The sequence below is a fragment of the Amblyomma americanum genome, chromosome 8 (assembly GCF_052857255.1).
Source record: "Amblyomma americanum isolate KBUSLIRL-KWMA chromosome 8, ASM5285725v1, whole genome shotgun sequence".
In the NCBI taxonomy this organism is placed as follows: domain Eukaryota; kingdom Metazoa; phylum Arthropoda; class Arachnida; order Ixodida; family Ixodidae; genus Amblyomma; species Amblyomma americanum.
In genome coordinates, this window is record NC_135504.1 from 50,090,702 (window position 1) to 50,111,826 (window position 21,125).

At 48.8% G+C, this 21,125-nt stretch overlaps 1 protein-coding gene across 1 annotated transcript in view; it reads right to left on the reverse strand.

Moving 5' to 3' along the window:
* Positions 1 to 20,694, reverse strand: part of LOC144102364 (uncharacterized) — a 65,611-nt gene extending 44,917 nt beyond the window's left edge. Inside the window, exons 1-2 of the mRNA XM_077635655.1 lie at positions 20,591 to 20,694; positions 17,395 to 17,558 (exon numbers count right to left, since the gene is read on the reverse strand). Coding sequence (XP_077491781.1) covers positions 17,395 to 17,558; positions 20,591 to 20,694 — 268 coding nt within the window. The remainder of the gene's footprint in view (positions 1 to 17,394; positions 17,559 to 20,590) is intronic.
* Between the last annotated feature and the right edge of the window lie 431 nt (positions 20,695 to 21,125).

Here is a 21,125-nt window from a genome sequence, read left to right on the forward strand (position 1 = left end):
TCCATTTGCTATAAGCACATACGGTCTTGCGAGATCAAGCCGTGGACATCTCGAACAAAAGGTAAAAAATGACCCACAAAAATAACTTGGGGTCTTCTTAACCACATTATTAAAGAAGAAAATGCGGTGGCATTTGAAAGCTGGCCCACCGCCATATATTGCAAAGGGCCCTCATAATTTTTTTAAGCAGGACTATCCCAGATAATTAAGGTGGATTATTGGGTGGATTGTGCCGGAATAATACAGATAAATGATTGTATTATTGTGAATTAGCGGGCCGAATTAGTACTACCCCAGTTGGAAATCCAATCAACCGCTCGAGCTGTGCTGCGGTGATGGCGCAGTTAAAGAAGAGCATCTTTTAATTGAATTACCCAGGCTCTGGAAAAGACCGACGATGGATAGACATTGTGAATCTGTTGTTTCCACAGAATGTCACCTCAGTATAATGACTGTGCACTTAAAAGAAATGTATGCTGAGACTGAGTTGAAACAGGAGTGGCACTCATCCTTCGTTCTGTGCTTTATTTCTTTTTTTGAGTGTTTTAATTGTTGCTTAGATATATCTTTTTATTATGCACACTTGTGCGTTCTGCATTGCCTCTTTTCTCGTGCTTGGTGTTAAGGTGTGTCATGCTATGTATCATATTAATTTGTCAGTGTTTTCCTAATGTTTGTACACAGTTCTTGTACATAAAATGCTCCATCACTGTAATAAAAGCAATATTGAAAATAAAAGTGATGATGCAGTGCTCTAACGAAGTTTCCAGCGAAGCTTACCTGATCACGCTGGCCAGGCTTCAACATTTGGTGAGATATTTTATGTTAGAAACTTTCTTTCCTGATGAGGCCACGTGGGCTTTCGGACCGTCGGGTGTGGACAGCGCCCACGCTGGATTTTCTGCCTCAATCGGCTAATTTGAGGCTTTGCCCGAAAGCCCAAAAAAAGATTTCGTGGTGCATGAGCCTCGAAGAACCAGACACTTTGGAATCGCGAATGTTTCTTATTGGGTCTCTGTTTGCGCCTCAAGGTTGAATAAATTCATGTTCAGTTGACGCTCCTGTGACGTCTGACTTGTAATTATTATTATTATTATTATTGCTTCTACATTAGTGTTAGTTGTACTTTATTATTATTATTACTTGTTATTATTAGGATTAATCGGCAACAGGTGTGGGCGGGTGTTTTGAAAATTTCTGGCTAGGGGCAAGTGAAATACGGGCCTTAGCGCTGCGTGGCAAATACCGGATGGTGTAGATTGCAATGGTTATACTTCATGAAGATGAGAACGCACTGAAGAAAACAGACACTACACATCGTTATCTCTGTTAGAGGCCCATCTTTTCCTCGAAATGTGTGCGTATATGTCAAAAAGGTTCGCTGTATTAAGGAGCAAAGATACAGGAAATATGGCGGAAAACGCTTATTTGACTAGCACTTAATGAGTGCTGCTGATATGTCCGGACAAAGTGAAATCCGTAAAAGTCTAGAACACATAATACCTTTATGTGTTCAAAAAAGCTGCAGCAGCAAAGTGGGCTTTTAAAGGATAATTAAGCAATTTTTTTCATCAGTTTTCTAGCCCGCATCACTTCGCGATGCTTAGCTACCAAACAGGATCCGGCAATGTGGTAAAATAAATAAATGAAGGAAAAAATTCAGGGGGTACTTTATTGACCTGAAGTGCGGTGAGGCGAAAGCATTTAGCGCGGTGTTGCTGCTTGTGTCACTGATGTGTGGTTAAGATGTTGATTAAGTACAGCATGCTTGGGAATCTTAAATGCTGGAGACACTGGAGGGCGTTTGGGAGGCATACGACTGATTCGACGCGTTTCCGCAGACACTCAACAACGTCCTAGACATATATTAGTTTAGGCAGAGAAAAAAAGAGAAAGAAAAGTAATGTTGCCCAGCCCGCACCGCCTAAGGCGCAAAAGGAGAACTATGTATGCGTTGGCAGGAACTAGCGTAGTCGTTAGAACGCTGAGCTGCAGAACGGTAGGATGGTGGTTGGAATCCTGCACTGAACAAGGATTTTTTTCTTCTCGAGTTGACGTCGTTTGATTGACAGCTAAAGTGTGGCAGATTTCGTGGACGGACAACGAAGAGCCACAAAAGGCTTTCGCTATATAAAAAAAAAACTTTGTTCATAACAGAGGCAAAGCCGAATTAGTCAAAAGAGTGAAGCATCAGCACGAATTATAGGTGAACTTGCAGTGCTTGTCATTGTGAGATGCACTAACTAAGCTGAACTTCGGGGCTATCTATTAAGGCTGCTCTTTAGAAGCGCAGGCTCAAATTTAGTGACATTAAACGTTGCAGATTGACTAAAAACGGCTATATCGCAACAAAATACCTGCGCACAAGTACTAAATCTATACTCACGATGAACCAGGCAGGCAGCAGTCAGCAGTACAATGAGGTTTTCGCTGAACACACAGCTCACCATCATAACTTAGACTCATAGGGCGCCCAGGCGGAAGCTGCGCACAAAACAAGAAAAAATGCAATCTATTTGTAGAAAAAAATTCTTTGTTTCCTGCGACACCTTTCTTGTATTCACATGAAGCTAGTCCTGCCGTTCCGTTACCAGAAAAACTCATACTTAAAATGAATGCACGTGTAAAGCGCAGTGCCATTCCTGCCTTTGTAAGGCGATCCACATGGCGATGTCCACTGCCACATGAGAGCTGTTTAGGAAAGCCTACATCGATGTTACTGCAGTGCGAAGATAAATGCGCGGTCTAACCGCTAAGAGACTGCAGTCAGATAGATCTCAAAACCGAAGCGGCAAATGCCCTAAAATAATGCCCTCTAGCCGATAGCGTCGACCAATTTTCATGATTTCGTGGCTAACCCGATAAAGCAGTAGTTAATCCCCTCTAACCTGCGGCTACCTGGGAATTCACACTAGGAGATGAAGGCGATAATCCACGATGTGAAGAGAAACGAAAGGAAGCCTTTGAGAGGCATCTGCTGCTTCGTTGTTGAGTTGTATAAAAACTAAGGGACGGCTAATGTAAACAAAACAAAACAGCACCAGATAAGATGCCATCACCTACCGCAGAGCTGGTGCCAGTCTTTTTTATAAACTATTCGTGCATTGGATTATGTATAGGGTGATCGCGGACGTTGTTGATGTGTCGGTAAAAACAGCGAACAAATTCATATACGAAGAATGTGGCTGAAGAGAGTGACCTCTATTTAATGAACCAGCTGAGAAATGCGATAAATGTGCCCGATTGAGCATGTGGGAAAATTATTTGTTTTTTAACAGGGGGCGCCGGATGATTTTTTTCCCTAGGATTGTCGCCAGAGATGATGTATGGTATGTAAGGGGTACGGGGCCCTGGAATAATTGCGACAAGCTTGCATTCTTCAGCCCACTGACAATGGACAGGACACGGACGAGTTTTTCGTTTTATCTCCATCGAAATGGAACCTCACTGTCTGGGATTCGAACTCATGACCTCGGCTTAGGAGTCTAACGGGACAGCTCCTGAGACATAGCGGCGGGTCTCCGGGGATATGTCGGGGTTTTATCAATACGAATCAAAATCTAAACGGAAGTGTATGGTCACAGCAATAAACACGCTCCTCGAGTTCAGGTCAAGAAACAGCAATGAGCTAATCGTGTTGGTAACTATCTTTTCGGTTTGTTATGGTGTGGGTTTGTTGAATTTCTGCAACTCACAAAATATCTCAACACCTTCCGCTATGTTGAGAGCAGAAAAAATTACAGACGTCTTTCGATACATTTCTGCTGCAGAAAAAAGATTCACCGCGACAACACTTGTCCTCAAGCCGTTCAGGAAATCAATGGCGCCAAAGCAGTGTTAACTTACAGATTATTTTTCCCCATCGACGTTACGGGCAGGAGATGGTGTCATGCTTCTTAATGTGCTGCCCAAAGGCAAAAACAAGAAATCGTCCGAAGGTTTCGCGCGTCTCTCCGGACAATGTAGGTCGCCAATGAAGTCCACATTTAGTGCTGTCCACAGCCACTCTCATACTTGCAGGAAGACCAGCTTAAACTAGCCCACCGGTACTAGGAACGTATCTCTCTACTGTCACATCTGAGAAGCGCTGGAGAAGTCGCATCTGAAAGCACCACGCTTCTCCGTACTATCAAAATGCCCCTCCTCTAAAACACTTCTGCAACCTACGACAACCACTGAATGGCTTCGATGTACTGCAGATAGAAAGGTGGTACTGCCGCGTTCAATTACCAAAGTACAAATAAGAACACAAAATCCTAGAATATCGGTTGGACTCGTTACCCTATAGCCTTATGCAAAGATTCCCCCGCTATACATGGAAACATCCTGCAGTAATGTGTATATGATCCTCCCACCCGTCCCATCCTGTTTACAAACTAGCGTTTGTCAGAAATGTAGTAGCTTTTTTTATATAAGAATCGCAAGGTATCAGATTAAGCGGTAGCACAGCTCCATTACTAGCATTAACGGGTGTAATTTCGTGGCTGATATTGTATTCATTTGGTAGCGGCTGCTAATGAGCATATTGTATTCCACAGCGAAGTTACAGAGAATGAAGAACTATCAGTTGATTCTTTTCATCCAATACTTCCTATGTTACCTCAGATGTCATGCAAATACTGGATCAGGAATCCAGGCGCTGCATTTATTTTTGACGTCCAATGGAAAACAATAATTTCTGACAAGACAACGCTGATTTTCAACCTCTTACCTGACAACCAGAAACGATCTGTCGTACCTGTATACTGGCGACTCCGGCCAGAACAAAGCGTCGGCTGCGAAGCGGCAGCTGTCGACGCTGAATTTACCATCCGGTCCCCAGCCGCGTGGTCTCGGAAGCGTAACGATTGCTGATCCCGGAAAAAAAACTGGTTCTATTTCAAGTTCATCCGTGCTATGAGCAGCTGCTGACAACGTAGTTGTTTGTATGCGGTAGCGTCATTACGGGCTGCCATTGAAAGACAACTTCAGTGTTTGTAACTAGAGGCTGATGGCGATGTTTAATATGTCTGCGACAACGTGGTATGAGTTTATAGCTCTCCTTGTATTATGGCTCATATTGCGAACAATATTTCAGTGATCAGGGGCGTTTACACATACGCGACTAAGCAAAGCGTCATGTGTGTAATGGATCGTTCCCACGAAGCGTTTTCGTCGCACTTGCCGTTTAGCCAAATAAAGCCATTGTAACTGCTGAGCAAAATCCGCCAATCAGCGCTTGGTAGTAGGGGAATGCTGGGCAAAATGTGGCACTGGGCAAAATGCCACGGTTATTTGCTTATAGCACCCTAACCAGAAAATGAGCAAACATTTGTTTGGTGTTTACGTGCTATGACCCGATGCGTGCCTATTAAAATTAAATTTAAGGCTGACTAGACCTGTCCTATCTAAGAAGAGAAAATAATTGCGAAGCAGTCATTAATCCGCGTGAAAGCGGTCGGAGGTGAGTTCAATCGGCCTGCTTTATTTTGAAATCTGCGAAGGTCAGTCAACCTGGTTGTGATAGTCTAGCGCAAGTGTTTAGTGGTCACGATACGTAATTGGTCTTATACTATGTGAAGTTTAAAAAAAAAGAATGAGTGGTGGATAAACACACAGCAGACTGCAGGTGGGACCAAACGCTACGTTTTGATATTCTGGGGGGGGGGGGGGACTAAAATAAATGCGATGATTTAATAGTTTGCTCTAAAGCTGCAGCTGGCTTATCCAGCTGTCTAGGATAATTCGAACGTAAAGCCGCTGCAGTGGCTAAGTGGTTATTGTACTCGGCTGCTGACCCGGAAGACGCGGGTTTGATCCCGGCCGCCTCGGTAGCATTATGGAGGAGAAATTCTAGAGGCCCGCGTGCTATGCGATGTTGGGGCACATTAAAGAACCCCAGGTGGCCGAAATTTCCGGAGCCCTTCACTACTGCGTCCCTCATAGCCAGAGTACCTTTGAGACGTTATACCCCCATACAAAAAATAATCTGAATGTAAAAAGGAAAAGAATGATAGCCGACTGTAGAGCGCAGAAAACATCAAGAAATTTCTCGAAACATCGAGCCACGCCTATGCCATGAAACGTTATGACATTCGCAAGGACTTGCTCTAAAGAACACTAAAGAAAATTAGAAAATGCGGAAGGAATGAACTACATCCCAAGCAGCCCATGTAGCCGGCCCAAAATTGGAAATGTATTGTCAAAGGCCGGTCCTACAAAGGACAAGAGTGAAGCGATCCTATACCAATACTGGGCCGATTACCTGTGCTGCTTGGGATGAGATGTCTTGCGAACTTCATCGACGCACCATACCCGGCGGGTGTGAACAGCTATTTGCACAATACTTTCTGACACTCAATCCGCCTCTGGTAATTCGATCTTGCCTGTGCAATGATAATAATAGCCATGTGTTCACGCGCCGCGAATTAAGTCAAATTGCGTGTCCATTCAACCCGGTTGTGCGGAAGAGCAACAGCTGTGATACAAAAAGTGATAAAAGTTGGCATGGGGGCAGGAAGTTCTAAACATCGTGGAAGAATTCGAAACCACCAGGCTCACGCAGAGCTTGGTGGTTTAACTGCGTAGACCGCAATTGGCCATGGAGCAAAACAGTACCCAGACCGTTCGAAGCGCAATGTGTCATTAGGAAAAGCTCGCAAAGATTTAGATGCCCATAGTCCCGACTTCGTGTGAATTCATGACAACGGTGAATAATATGCCTTGTTATGAAGGAGTCTCTTTTTGCCAAATGCTTGGCCTTTTTTTGCCCTATGTGGTGGGGCGAAATGCGTTTTCCTGAAGTTTTAAAATTCATTAAATTTGTCGGTCGAGCTCAATGGTGTCTCTCACCGATAGAGCTGTGAGAGATGCCGAGTTCTCTAAACAGAAAGAGCTGAGAGAGAAAAAGATAACATTCTTAGCTTAACAAGGTGGCACATGAGGCATCAAAAGCAGCTGTGCAGCTGAGAGGTTGCTGAAAGACGCTCTTCAAGCTGCGAAAACTTCGACAGAGAGCATGCTTCCTACCGAGCTCAAAAAATACAAATGAAGCCGGACGCACTTTCTGCCACCAAAAAACTTTATCACTACCGCAGGATGGATACGTTATCTGTCTGGCGTGCAAAAATGCACTGCGCAATTCTAGCAACGTATTGCATATTTACACCTGCACTCGGCAAAGAAGCTTGCTGATATTTTTTCTCTTTCATTTCATTGTAATCACAGAAAGAGTCTGTGAAAGCTAACATGCAGGCTTCGAAGGCTACGTCTTGAACTTCTGTCAATGGCTGCCGTTATATCCCTGCCAGCGTTTTTTTTTCTGAGATGATAAACTTTTGGCTGTGGGCAACTTATGTTGCACTTAGTATTCGGGCTGAGCGCACGACGGACAGCGACGATGATCGATCTCTGTCGTACCGCTTAAGGAGGCGAGTAGTGAGCCAGCATCTCTCTGGCACTACTGCTGCACCAAATCGACAAGGCTACCGGTGGTGGAATGGTTAACCACAAGAAAACAGCGAAGCTACCACGAACTGGAAACAACAACTGTGTGCTCTGGTGTTTGCTTCTCGAATGACGTCACTCTGCAACAGCGAACCAGCAACGGACACCTTTGGATGCACGGCCACTGAAGGAGCAGTGACTGATGCATTAATGCAGTTCGGCGCAGCGTGCGACAATCAGCGTTGATTATCTCTGTCTTACCCTTCTAGTTAATGGAAGCAGCTTGCTTATTTCATTTATTTACTCTAAGCGCACCGCGGGACAGCACTTCACTAAGTTGAAATGAAAAAGATTTATGTTTTGTATGCATGAAGGCTCTCGCGTCTGATAGCATCGCGATAGCATCACAAAAACTGATGACACTGGACCGTGCTCGAGTGTAGCAAAAACAGCCTTGAAAAGTTGGCGGTGGTTTAGCTGAGGTTAAACCGGGAGTGACGCGATAGCCACAGCTGGCCGGGCGGAACTTGGTCACGTGAGGAACCACGTGAGGAACCACGTGATCATCCACGGCGCCGCGCCGACGGCAGCTTCTCCGCACCACGTGACCAATCACGTGACAGAGTGGCGGTGCAGCCACAGGGTGGCGGCGCCGCCACACTGAAGGCTGGAAATGCTACCCTAATGTTGATATCGCTACAAAACAAAGGCATTGACTTGGGGCATGGCCGACTTTCACTTCTGGCAATAGCAGGGCAACGAGACAACGCCTAGGTAGTCAATTAGTCAATCTGATACTGTGGGGGTGGATTCGACGCGGGAGCCTTGAAACAAAGACATGATGGTATGCATGGAAACTCACGCACAGAGTTACGGATGTGGTGAATCACGTTGAAAAACTGGAAGAGACAACTGAAATGAAAACTTCCAAACACGATGACGTAAATACGTCAGCTTTATGAAAGGGAACGCGCGAAGGTGGCCGATAGTATTTAACACTACTTGCGTAGATACGCCGCGGCTACTGCTCGCAATGTATTGGAAAGGGTTTTGCTACCATTGCCTGGTTCTCGCTATTGAGGATCGAATCTCTCTTCACACTTTATTTCTGAACGCGGCCACCACGTATCGCCAAAAGTTTGGTTCGAGGTTATCTATTGTGCACTCGCGAGTTCCTTTTAATAAAGCTTACGGCTGTACTGGCAAAGTTGGAAGAACAGGACAAGAAAATAGAGACGAAGGAAAAATCCATGGAAAATATGTCTGAACATCTTAGCATAGGGATGCGCTCAGCATATTGCAGAACGGACGACAAGCGCAAACTTTCACCTGAAATTTATTTTTAGCAGTGAGTGTATTTGTAAGCTACTTATCTAGAGAGAAAATCAGGAAGCAATGATGAAGTGAAAAAAAGGGAGCAAACGGAAACAAAAACAGTTTAGCAAGCATCTCACAGACGTGACCTTTCGCTGTCTTCCTGTGCAGATGGAAACACGCCCCTTTCCTTTTTTGATCAAAGCTACCGAAGGGGTGCTCACATAACAAACGTCACCTGTGGTCAAAGTAATTGAAAAGGCCCCCCACAGCTCCCGAGGGACCTGCCTCTTTGATTTTGTAAGAATCCATGTCCTGTTAAACATAGGGTCGCAAGGTGTCATCGGCAAGACCAGTTTACAAAGACGGTGACCAGCAACAGTGTCTGAATGATAGATCTATGGTTATTCTTTCATGTCTGGAATGCATGCTATCGAAAGCTTGATATAAGAACTTGTTGCAATTTTGCGACAAGCACCACCTGTTATCCAAATCTCAGTACGGTTTTGCGCGTGGAAAATGTACCACAACACTGCTTGAAGATAATCCACCCCTCGGACTTGAGATTGTCCACCCCTCGGACTTGAGGGGTGGACAAGAGAGCGGGGTCATGGTTGGGCTCAGGCGCTGAACATAAACAGTCTCACTGCCGCGGCGTCGGAGGGGGGAGAGACGGCGTGAGTGGCTCGACAATATAGTTCGCAGGGGATGTTCGCTTCAAGATGCGACAGAGGCTTGATATTTAGCGAGAGGTTTCCGGGTGTGGCCCGCAGTACGGGGAGGTATCCATATCCAGCAAGAGAGCCGGGCGGGAAATGCTGGGCAGGTTGATCTTCATTATGGCGGGTTTTTTAGAGGGACTGCATAGCTGTTGTGAGCGACAGGGCAATCTGAACACAAGTTTTGGCGTGTCTGACACCTTCAGAAACAATGGTACACTGAGATCTGTTAAGGTGGTAGTGGAGAACAGTACTAATAACAATGGAGTGAAGTCGGCCGTAAAGAAGAAAGGAGAAAACGCTGTTTTAGACTGAGTAGCAGTAGCGTACGCGGACGTAATATAGGGGAGAATCAGATCCCAAATGGTGTGGTTGGAACCGACGTACATTATGTCACCCATAATGCGGTTAATGTGTTCAGTCGGGCCGTTTTTCTGAGGATGGTAAGCCGTGCAAGTCCGACGTATGACGTTGCACTCGCAGAGAAGAGCTCTAATGTCGTCAGGTAGGAAGATAAGGCCTTTGTTTCTGAGTAATTCTCGAGGGGCACGGCTTTTAAGGATGAACAGCCGCAGAAGAAAGGATACCAAATCTTGTGCTGTCGCAGCAGGAAGCGCGGCGGTTTCAACATACCTCGTGATGTGATCAATGGCAACAATAAATCAATGCCAACGCGGTCGAAAGGCAGAGGCGGACAAGGTAGCGGCCGCAACACGCCACCAATATGATTAATGGGTGTCCTAAGGCGTTTGCATTCGAGGCACAAACGTACAGTGTTGGTCAAAAATCGTAAGGCCACAATGTTCAACTGCAGCGTAATGAATGTTCCTAAAATTTTTCGTGTAGCGGATCATTCAAAACAGAAGCCAAGCAGGAAGCTTCTCTACTGCAAGAAGATATCTTATGCCAGCATTTCAAGATCATTCGGTCTGTAGTAGTCCCATAATGACTGCTGTATGGCTGAAGCGAAGTCTTTAGCATTACGACTTTTGACTAAGACTGTAGGTATTTCATTTCACAACAACGGAGTAGTACATGCCGCGCCAATAGCATCGGACGCAGAGGCGCGCGTATGTCTTAAAAAGGCCCACATGACCGCATTGTAAGTCAGCGGGAAAACATGAGTAGATGTAAGACCGTAGTTTTCGAGGGATGACGAGGAGCAATGTTCGTCTATGAAAATAATAATTACCGCGATAAAGTAGGCCATCTCGGATCTCAAAACGTGAACCTTGGCGGGGCAGAGCGCGAGGTGGCGTAACAGCCAATGGGTCGGAGAGAAAGTCGAGAAGAGCCCTAATCCAGAGATTATTGAGCTGTTGAGAAGGCAGGTCACTGACTGCGGAACACGGCGTAGGGTCCTCGATTTCGCAAAGGCTGGTAATTTTGGCGGATAGCAGGGAGCGAGAGAAGGCCCCGGCGCCCTTATGCTTGCGGCTCGACCGGTTGGTTGACGACATGGATCTCATATTCTCGGAGAGGCAGCGCCTAGCGAACCACGCGGCCAGAATGATCTTTAAATGAAGAAAGCCTACAAAGGGCGTGATGATCCGTAACCACAACGAAAGGACGACCACCGTACACGTAAGGGCGAAACTTGCCTAAGACCCACGCAATGGCGAGGCACCCCTTTTCGGTCACATAGTAGTTGGAATCAGCCTTGGTAAGAATGCGGATGGTTTAGGTAACTACATATTACAACCTTTGTCCGTAAAGCTTTGAGACAGATTTATTTTCCTCTCTAGAAATGATTCCACAAAACAAATGTTGGTGCGTATGTGTAGCGCCATCTTTCCGTTTATGTTAATTGCGGTGGCAGCCGTTCGATGGCAACACATCTAGAAAAATTCGTTGTCACTAGTCGTCTGCGCATGCTACTGGGAGTAAATGTCAATAGATGGACGTCCACATCGAACAGCATGTAAACATAAAATTCTCTGTGAAGCTTAGCAAGACAACCACACAGACGTATGAGCGCCTAGGTGACGGTTACGGAAACGAGACATTATAGCAGGCGCGAGTTTTCGAGTGGAACAAGAGGTTCGTTTCGGGGAGAACGTCGGCGGAAGGCGGCAAAGGCAGGAGCGCCCTTCAACTTCACGAAAAAAAAACGTGCCTCAGATCAGGGAAACCGTAAAGCAGGACCGCACCATTAGAGTTCGCATGTTACGAGATGCTCTCGGCATTAGTAGGAAAACACGCTACCAAATTTTGCGCGAGAATTTGGGAAAACGAAAGCTGGATGACAGTATTAAGCCGCACTCCCTCACACAGGACCAAAAGGACATGCGGTCATCAGTGAGCGCTGATTTGCTCTCCGAGGCAGAAAATGATGCTGCATTTGTCGACAGTATCATTGCTGAAGACGAAACATGGCGTTTTCAATACGATCCTCAAACAAAGAGGCAGAGTGCCGAATGGCGGTCCACAAGCTCTCCGGCGTCGAGAAAGGTGCGGCGACAGTAGACCAAAACAAAGAAGGTGCTGACAGTTTTCTTGATGCCACAGGTGTCAAACAGCTCGAGTTCGTCCCACAAGTACGGACGGGGAGTCATGAGTTTTATATCCGCGTGCTCCAACACATGCGTGGTGCACTGCGACGCCGTCACCCTGACTTATGGGCATCTGGACAATGGAGCCTACTCCGCGATAACGCAAGGCCGCTCACTGCTCTCTGGGTGACAAAATTTCTCGCCGAGCCCAGCATTACCGTACTTCTCCATCCACCATACTCGTCTGACCTCTCCCCATGCTATTTTTTCCTGTTTCCTCGTGTGAAGAGAGCCCTAAAATTTCACTGGACAGAGAGCGTGGAGGCCATTCAAGACGACACGACAAAAGGGCTAGCAGCCCTGCCAAAAGAAGCGTTTTCTAACTGTTTCCAAGACCTCAAGAAGCGTCGGAAGCTGTGTATAGACTGCAAGGGAGACTATTTCGAAGGGGTGTTGCACAAATGATTTCATGTTATACGCATTTTTTTTTTCAGTGGACTGAGTCTCGGAACATTACGGACAAAGGTTGTATTTCGCGGGTTAGCTCAGCAGCAGGTGTGACAGGCCACAGTAAGAAGGCTCACCAAATACCAAGTCTCCCAAGCACTAGCTGCAGCGTCCTAGTTGTCAACTACTCAGCGACGGAACAAGGCCCTGTTCGCTTCGCAACTCTGTACCGTAACACTATCCCCTCCTCACTGCAGAAGGAAGCACAGTCCCTGGGCATCCCAATGTGGTCGGTTCGAGTAGTAGGGCGTAAGACGGGTGACGTGCACGAGCTGTATGAAGGGGGCCGCGGGAATCGAGTGGAGGTGCAGGGACATGATTTCGTAGGTTGCACTGCTCAGTTGCATCCAGACGCGGTAATGACCAGCGTAACGAGGCAATAGCTTCTTACACAGGTTCACACGGCGCACAGGGAGCCAGAGAAGTACGAGGGAGCCGGAAAGGTAGTGGGCGTCGCAGTAATTAAAGTCGTAATGATGATTTTGAACTGTAGCAAAATGGTGGTTTGAGCTAGTTGGTACATATTCACAAATTCACCAGCGCTGCGACTAGGAACAAGAACAGAGAAGGAAGACAAGGACAAGCGCTACTAACAACTGAAAGTTTATTTGAAAAAAACACAGATTATATGCACACAACTGACAACCCTGATGATTTTGAGTGCTCTGAGAAGCGTCTAGACGATCCCGAGCGATTTGGCGGGCGTCGTCAGCACGGGCAATGGCGTCACAAGCGTAACTACTGGTAGAAGGGTCATGAGGCAATAAGCTCTCAAGGGGTAGCAACGAGTCGCGACCGAAGAGTAGGTAGAAGGGGGAGTATACGGTGGTATCATGAAGTAAGGAATTGTATGCGAATGTCACAAAAGATAAACTGACGTCGCAGTCACGATGGTGGTCTGAGGCATACATAGACACCATATCCGTCAGGGTGCGGTAGGCCGTCGTGAACTTGTGACGGGTGAAGCATGAGCGCAGAAGGACTTGGATCGCTTTAGAAAAAAAAGCAGGGGCCTCGTTTCCGTGAGCAGTTGAAGAGGAGCGCCATGAAGCAGGAAGACGTCAGGGAGAAGGAAGTCGATGACAGCGAAGGCACAGCTGGTCGGGATAGCGCGCGTTATAGCGTACTGGTTAGTGTAATCGGTCGCAACCTCAATCCACTTGTTTCCGGAAGTAGAAAGTTGATGTGGGAAAAGGCACAAGCAAGTCGAGATCAACAAGGAAAAATTGGTTTGTTAGAATGTCGATGGGCTGAAGCTGGCCACTAGGCGGAAGCGGGGCCGTTTTCCGACGCTAGAATTGATCGCAAGCAACAACGTACCCGTGGTCAGAGCGGTAAACACCAGGCCAGTAGAACCGCCTGTGCACGCTGTCGTACGTGCGGGACACGCCCAGGTACCTTGCAGTAGGGCCGTCATGAAGTTGGGCAAAAATACAGTGGAACGGAGATATTTCCCGACGACGAGCAAGTGGTCCGCGCCATCTGAGTGCATATTGCGTCGGTACGGTATCGTGATGCGGAACGACCAGGCTCAGAGCAGAATCGTAGGGGTCGTTGCGGAGGCGGTCGGTTATGGGGCGCAGAGATAAATCATGGCGCTGCTCGTCACTGATACGTGTAGAAAGTCCAATACGGACAAAATACAGTCGTAGGTATCACGGTTGTGGGAATCAGGAGGATCGACTGGATCGCGGCAGAAACAGCCAACGTCTTGGTGCAGCTGGCCGGACTTCTAAACGAGAGTAAATATGTATCCCTGCAAGCGCAGGGATTGCCGTACAGGACGCCCTGTAGGGTCTTTAAGAGAGGACAGCCAGGACAAGGCATAGGGGTCCGTAACAACGCCGAAGGGCCCCCGAGACAAATAAGGACGGTATTTATTTAACGCCCAAACAAATACAAGGCACTCCCACTCCGTAATGGATAGTTATGTTCGGAGGGAAAGAGCAGGCGGCTCGCGCAATCCCTCGATAGTGCTCGTGCTGGCGCTGCGCAAGGATGGTGCCAATATCATAGCGACTGGCATCTATGCAAAGTTATTTAGGCGAAAAATGGTTTAAAAGGGCCAGCACAGGTGGAGCCGTAAGGGCCGCAGCAAGTGCTGTAAAGGCGCTAGCTTGGTCAAGGCCCCAGGAGAAAGGCACATCTTTCTTCAGGAGGGTGGTAAGGGGAAACTGAGCACATGGTTTGAGTAACGGAGGGTGTGGAGCTCGCGAACGGCATGAATGTTGTCAGGGTCGGGATTGACACCAGGAGCATTAACCAAGTGGCCGAGGACCCCAGTTTGGCGATGGCTGAAGCTGCACTTCTTGGTGTTAAAGTGGAGAGCGGTGAGGCGGAAGACGGCAATGGTCATAGAAAGGCAGTGTAGTGGCGTTCGAGCGTGGGGGAGAAAACGACGTCGTCTAGATAGCACAGGCATGTCGTTTATTTGAAGCCACGCTGGAGCGAGTCCATCATGTGCTCGAAGGTGGCAGAAGCTTTGCAGAGGTCGAAAGGCATGACTGAATTGGTACACTTGATCGGGGGTGACAAAGGCAGTCTTCTCACGATCTCTTTCGTCAACAGCAATTTGCCAGCAGCCTGAACAGAGATCAATAGAAGAAAAAAGCTGGCGCCGCGCAGACAGTCGAGGGCGTAATCAATCTTTGGAAGAGAATAGATGTCTTTCTTTGTTATCCGATTAAGATGGCGACAGGGTACAGAGAAGCGCCAACTGTCATCTTTCTTTTTCACCAACACCACAGCAGACGCCTTAGGACTGCTAGAAGGCTCGATAATCTTGTTCGCCAGCATCTTGTGCACCTCTGTCTGGATGACATAGTGCTCAGGAAGGAAGACACGATAGGACCTTCTGTGCAAGGGGCTAAAATCACCCGTATTTGTGCAATAGATCACGACTGTAGTGTGGCCGAGAGGACGATTCCCGAAATCAAAGACGACGCTGTAAAAAAGCTAAAAGGGTGCAGAAGGCGCTTGCGTGGTCAAGTGGAAAATCCGCCGCAATCACTGAAGGTCCGGACGTGAAGCGGCCGAGCGGTAAAGGTCATGGAGAGCCGCGTGACGCTCAGCTGTGAGAGCAGACACTGTGCATTCGACCAAAGGAAACAGTTCAGCAAGTGCGATGCCACAGGGTGCAACTTGACTAGAGAGGCTGAAGCTTAGAACCGGAAGGTAGGGGTGGTGGCCGGTGGCCGGTGACGGAATGATGACTTTGCGCTGATGGACAACGTCCGTGATTGGGTAAGTGACTTAGGCACCATCAGGAACGGCGGGAAATGGGGACAATAGAACATCGACTGCAGCGTCACTTGGCAGGCAAGTAAATTCAACAGGACCTAAGCGGGGCGGCTTGGTATCGACGCTTTTAGGGCAGAGAGGCAGGTCCAAACGAGAAGGCCAGTGGAGCAATTGAGTAGCGCCACGCGGGTCGTCGAAAAGCCGATGCCGAGGATTTAATTGTGGGGCAGTGGTAGAGGACAGTGAACAGGACAGTTGTATTACGGCCGGCAATGTAAACACGTGTGAACATTCCAACGACGGTAGCAGCATTTCCGTCGGCGCGGCTGACGAAGCAGCAGCTGTCACAATCCTCACATACAAAGGCAAAAAGAGGAGCTCAAAACAAGAGATTTGGACGCCAGTGTAAATCAGAGCGGTAACTGGTGCGCCGTCCACGCAGATATCAAGAAGGTTGCGGCGAGGGCCAAGGGTCAGGAAAGGATTTTCGGGCCGGGTCGTAAATGGAACGTCACCTCCGGGAGCTGCATTGGTTAGTTTTCTGAATGAGTGCCAGGTAAGGGCGGCGTGGACGGGCGTTAAACTTGCGCTGAACGGGAGCGGCGACCGGGAGGTGAAAGCGAGCGGCTAGATACGCACGGGGTCAGGGTGTCGAAGGCGTGTGATAACTTAGCACAGAAAGGCATCTGGCGCGGTCCATGGTCGGCACAATGATCATAACTAGCGCTAGGTTGAGGTGGCGAAAATAGACGGCTGTGGCGGTAGCGGCAAATTTGACCGACACGCGAACAGGTGAAGCAGATTGGTCGGTCGTCCGAGGTGCGCCAATCCCTAGGATTCCGGTACCAGTATCGCGGCGGGATGGTAGGAGTTGGCGAAGAAGCAGCAACGAGTGGAGTGGTGTTTGGTGAACAGGGCGACGCGGAGGACAGGCAAAGATTGAGGGAGGAAGCTTGGGCGAGTTGGTGACTGTTCACTTGCCACATAGCGCTCAACATACACGGACGCAGGGAGACAAACAGGACAGCGCCCGTCCTGTTTGTCTCCATGCGTCCGTGTCTGTTTAGCGATATGGGGCAAGGAAGGAGGCCTACGTTTGCGAACTCCAGGCGAACGACGGCGCCGAACTGTAGCATCGGTCGGCTAAGGGGCGAAGGCACGGGAGTCATAGCCTCCAGTTCTCTGCGTACAATTCGGGTCAAGTTGACAGGATGAGACGGCTGTTGCAGTGTTGGCACGTCTTCGCAGGAGGATGTCGCCGCCATGCACGAAAGATGGTCAAAACGGGGAGCAATACGGCGGTGTTTACCTTGCTAAAACTGTCGGCCTACCTGGAGGACGGAGTCGACCTTTGCGGAGTCTTTGCAGAGGAGATTAAAAGCATCGTCAGCGATCTTCTTTAGGATGTGGCCGACCTTGTCAGTCTCTGACATGTTGCTGTCTGCTTTACGGCACAGAGCGAGTACGTCCTGGATGCAGGAGAGGTATGACTCGGTGGACGGCTGAGTTCGAGAAGTAAGGTCTTTGTTTTAGTGCAGAGCTTGCGTTAATTGTCTCGCCATATAATCCCCGAGGTTCTGTTTACAGGTGTCTCAAGACGCTTGGTCTTCCGCATGCGTCTCGAAGCAGATGTGCGTCGTGCCCGCCTAGCAGAAGATCACGTTAGCAAGCCGGAGTGTCGCGTTGGTTGTGCTTACTGATACGCTCATACATGGCGAGCCAGTTTTCGACATCTACGTCATCGGTTACACAGAGGGTGCCCAGGTCGCGAGGCTGTGGCACGACTATGTTCGGCGCTGGGGGTGACGCTGCAACCGGAGGTGTGTCGTACGGCACAGTGAAGGATCCAAGCTGACGACCACTGCGAAGATCCAGGGCGTGGTCTTGGCGTAGTACCCAGCACAACCTCAATCGAATATTGCGGGAGTTAGCTTAGCAGCAGGCGCGACAGCGCGCTGTCAGGGGGCCCACCAAAAACCAAGTCACCCAAGCAGTAGTTGCAGCATCCTCGTCGTCGTCAACAGCACAGCGACAAAACAACGTCCGGCTGTGTACTGTAACAATATTCGTCGAATCAACATTTGCACTGGGCTAGCCCTTCACCGTGACCAACATCATTGGCATCCGTGTTGACTTTAGTCGTGTTTGCCGGGTTGATATGGCGCAGGATGGGAGGTGCCGTGAGGAGACGACGCAAGCTGCTGTAGGCGCTGTCGCATGCGGGTGACCACGAAAAATCGACATTGATTCCGAGCAGCTAAGTCAAAGTGGTAGCAATTGATGCAAAGTTGAGAATATAATGCCCTAAAGTAAGAGCATAGCCCTAGGAAGCTGTGGAGTTCCTTAGTTGTGGAAGGTTTTGGGAAACGCAGTCACGGCACGAAGTTTGGTGGGGTCAGAGCGGACGCCGTCCTTCGACATGTTAACTAAAACTTTGAGTTCACAGGCAGCAAAAGTGCATTTCTGTAAAGTTCAGCTGCATGCCGGCGTTTGTAAGGCATGCCAAGGCGTGCTTCAGGCGGCATAAGTGTGTCTAAAAGTCGAGCGAAAAGATGACTTTAATGTCCAGGTAGCACCTGCACGTTTTCCACTTGAGTCCACGCAAAACTGTATCCATCATTCGCTCGAAAGCAACAGGAGCGCTACTAGGCCTAAAGTCATGACGGTAAACTCGTAGAGGCCATCAGGGGTCACGTACGCGGTTTTGGCACGATCTGCAGCTGCCGACCTGCCAATAACCAGAGCGCAAATCAAGGGAAGAAAAGAGCTCCGCGCCTTGTAGACAGTCCAGAGCGTCATCAATACGGGGCAGAGGGTAGACGTCTTTGCGTGTGTTCTTATTAATGAGGCGGTAGTCGACGCAAAATCGAACGCAGCCATCCTTCTTGACGAGGACTACCGGGGAGGCCCCGGGGCTGGTGGAAGGCTGAATAACGCCGCTCTGAAGTAGATGTCTACCTGTTCTTCAATAACTCGTCGTTCAGTGGCGGAAACATGATATGGGTGCTGTCGCAGAGGGGCGTGGGCGCCGGTGTCAATGCGATGCTCGACAGTCGACGTGCGACCCAAAACGCGTTGTTGCCAATCGAAGCTGGAGCGAAACTCCTCAAGAAGCTCAAGAAGCGGGGTTCCGTGAGGTCACTAGAGCTAAGGAACAGGTCGGCCGACAACGGGGCGGGTGCAGGAGTAGGTGAGCTGGGGCGTCCATGGCTAGCGGAGGGGATTCTGCGGTGGCGTCGTGGTTGAGAACAGAATCGAAGAGTTGGACGTTACCGCCGCATTCGCCGCGTCGCAAAGCGCAGGGACTTGAAAACGGGTTGGAGGCCCACAATGCGGTGAGGCCGGCGGATATAATGAACAGGGCATAAGGCAGCGGCAGACAGGGACGGCGCAGAGAAATATGAGAGGGCGTGAAGACCACACTTGCATCGCTAACAGAATAACAGAAGAGATGCATAATAACGGAAGTGCACGCATGAATATCGGTACTGTCGGCGACAAGAGCTTCCTCCAGAAACAAGAAACCGTAGCATCGCGAAATTCAGCGTCTGGCACGGGATTCGGCAGCGTAGAGAGCGCTACTTGGGCCCGACCACAGTCGATGACCGCGCTCTGGAACGATAGGAAGTCAGAGCCCAAGGTGATCGGATGTGAACATGAAGGCAAAACGATGAACTGGATCAAATATATACAGTCTTGTATGAATACTCAAACAGTAGACTCTACTAACGGCTGGATGAAAAGCGCGCTTGAAGGTCGTAACGACAAACCAGAAAGGGACGTCTTCATTTTTCTCAAAAAGCGGAAAGGCGCTGCATCTACGGCAGAGACCGCAGCGCCGGTATCGAGAAGCGCCATCACAGATACGCCCTCTACAAAGAACTCCATTTAAGTCAGCGGCAGACAAACGAGGCCTTTCAAATTTCGCTGACCGCGCAGCGCTGACAGCGACCCTGGAACTGCGGCTCCTAGCTTTCCTCTTGAGTTGCTGGGGGAACGCCATTGCATCGGCGAGATGGAGCGCCGACGTGGAAATGGCGAACGGCGTGCGGAGAAGGCGGTTCGGTCAGGTGACTGAGAACGGCTTAGGTGCGGCTCAGCAGGAGGTGAGTACTGGCGCTGGGTCCAGTAACCGGAAACTTCGGGAGGCGGTCGGGATACTTTGATGCGTCGACGGTGAAGCCCGCCATATGACCTGACAAGCCCAAGAAGTAGCAGATCGGGGCAATTGTCAAGAGTGCGCAAGGAGTTTCTGAACTGTGCAGGAGGGTAAATAGAAGATGCGGGCGCTCGAATGGGTCCAGGAGGCGGAGCATAAGTACGTGGTCGAGACCTTGACACATCGTCCGCATATGCTAGAATTGCGACAGGTGCGGGCTGAGAGGCATAAGAAGAGTCCCAGCGACCTGTGCTTGAATAATCTGGTGGAGATACGGAGCCGGGGGTGGTGATGGCTCTCGACAGCCTGAAATCAGCGAGCTGTCGAGCTACTTCTTCACAGATGAAGCTCTTAACGTGTGGCTGGAGCGATGACTGGTCGCCTATATCTGTCAGACCAGCAAGAGACCGGGCCTGCTTTGTGAGTTCGCGAGTTAGAGCCCTCTGCTTGCGTAGTTCGTATTCTCCGCACGGAGAATGCGTGCGGTAGCGAAATCGATGAATGCTTAAGCCTCTTTCCTACTGTACACGGAGTAGTATATGTAATCGAGAAAGGATCTGCTGCTTCCAACCTCTGAGAACTTCCGTGGCATGACATCACAATAGTATCTGGATACCTCTTCCGGGCATTGTAGAAAGACGTCTAGCGTGTTTACAAGGAAACAATAATTGCCGAAAAAAACGGGATCCTGCTAAAATTGAAAAATAAATATCGCGTCGATTCACTCTACTTACCTTGCCTTTGAACAGGGACTGCTGCCCACCTTAGGCACGGCGACCGTGGACGAACGTCTTTGTTGCGCGGAAAAGTGTGCAACGTATATGAAGTCAACTGTCATGCACGAAAGGTCTAGGGGTGAGGTGGTTTTTGGTTTGAAACCTGAAAAGGTACACCGCGCCTTGCTGTGCTAAAGCAAAACTATATAATCACCAATCGCGAACTCCGTTTACATTCATAGTTCTTTCATAGTAATTACTTGGGGGCTACTCGGGATGTTCTATTTCATGTTGCATCCGACTACGCCGTCTCCACAATAGCTTGATACAATAGCGCCGTGTGAGGTACGGTTTAAAGGACGAGCGTAAAGAAGGAAGGCGAAGGAAGGCAGATGAGTAACATGGTTGTTCAGGTGCCTGTCAAGGTGTAGGCGTCACGATGTATTGGTAGTATTGACCTTTTTATGAGGAAAAAAATAAAAGGAACACAGGTGCGTGATTGCTTCTTTGAAAGGCGAACGCCTGAACCATAATCATTTCCTTTATAAAAGAT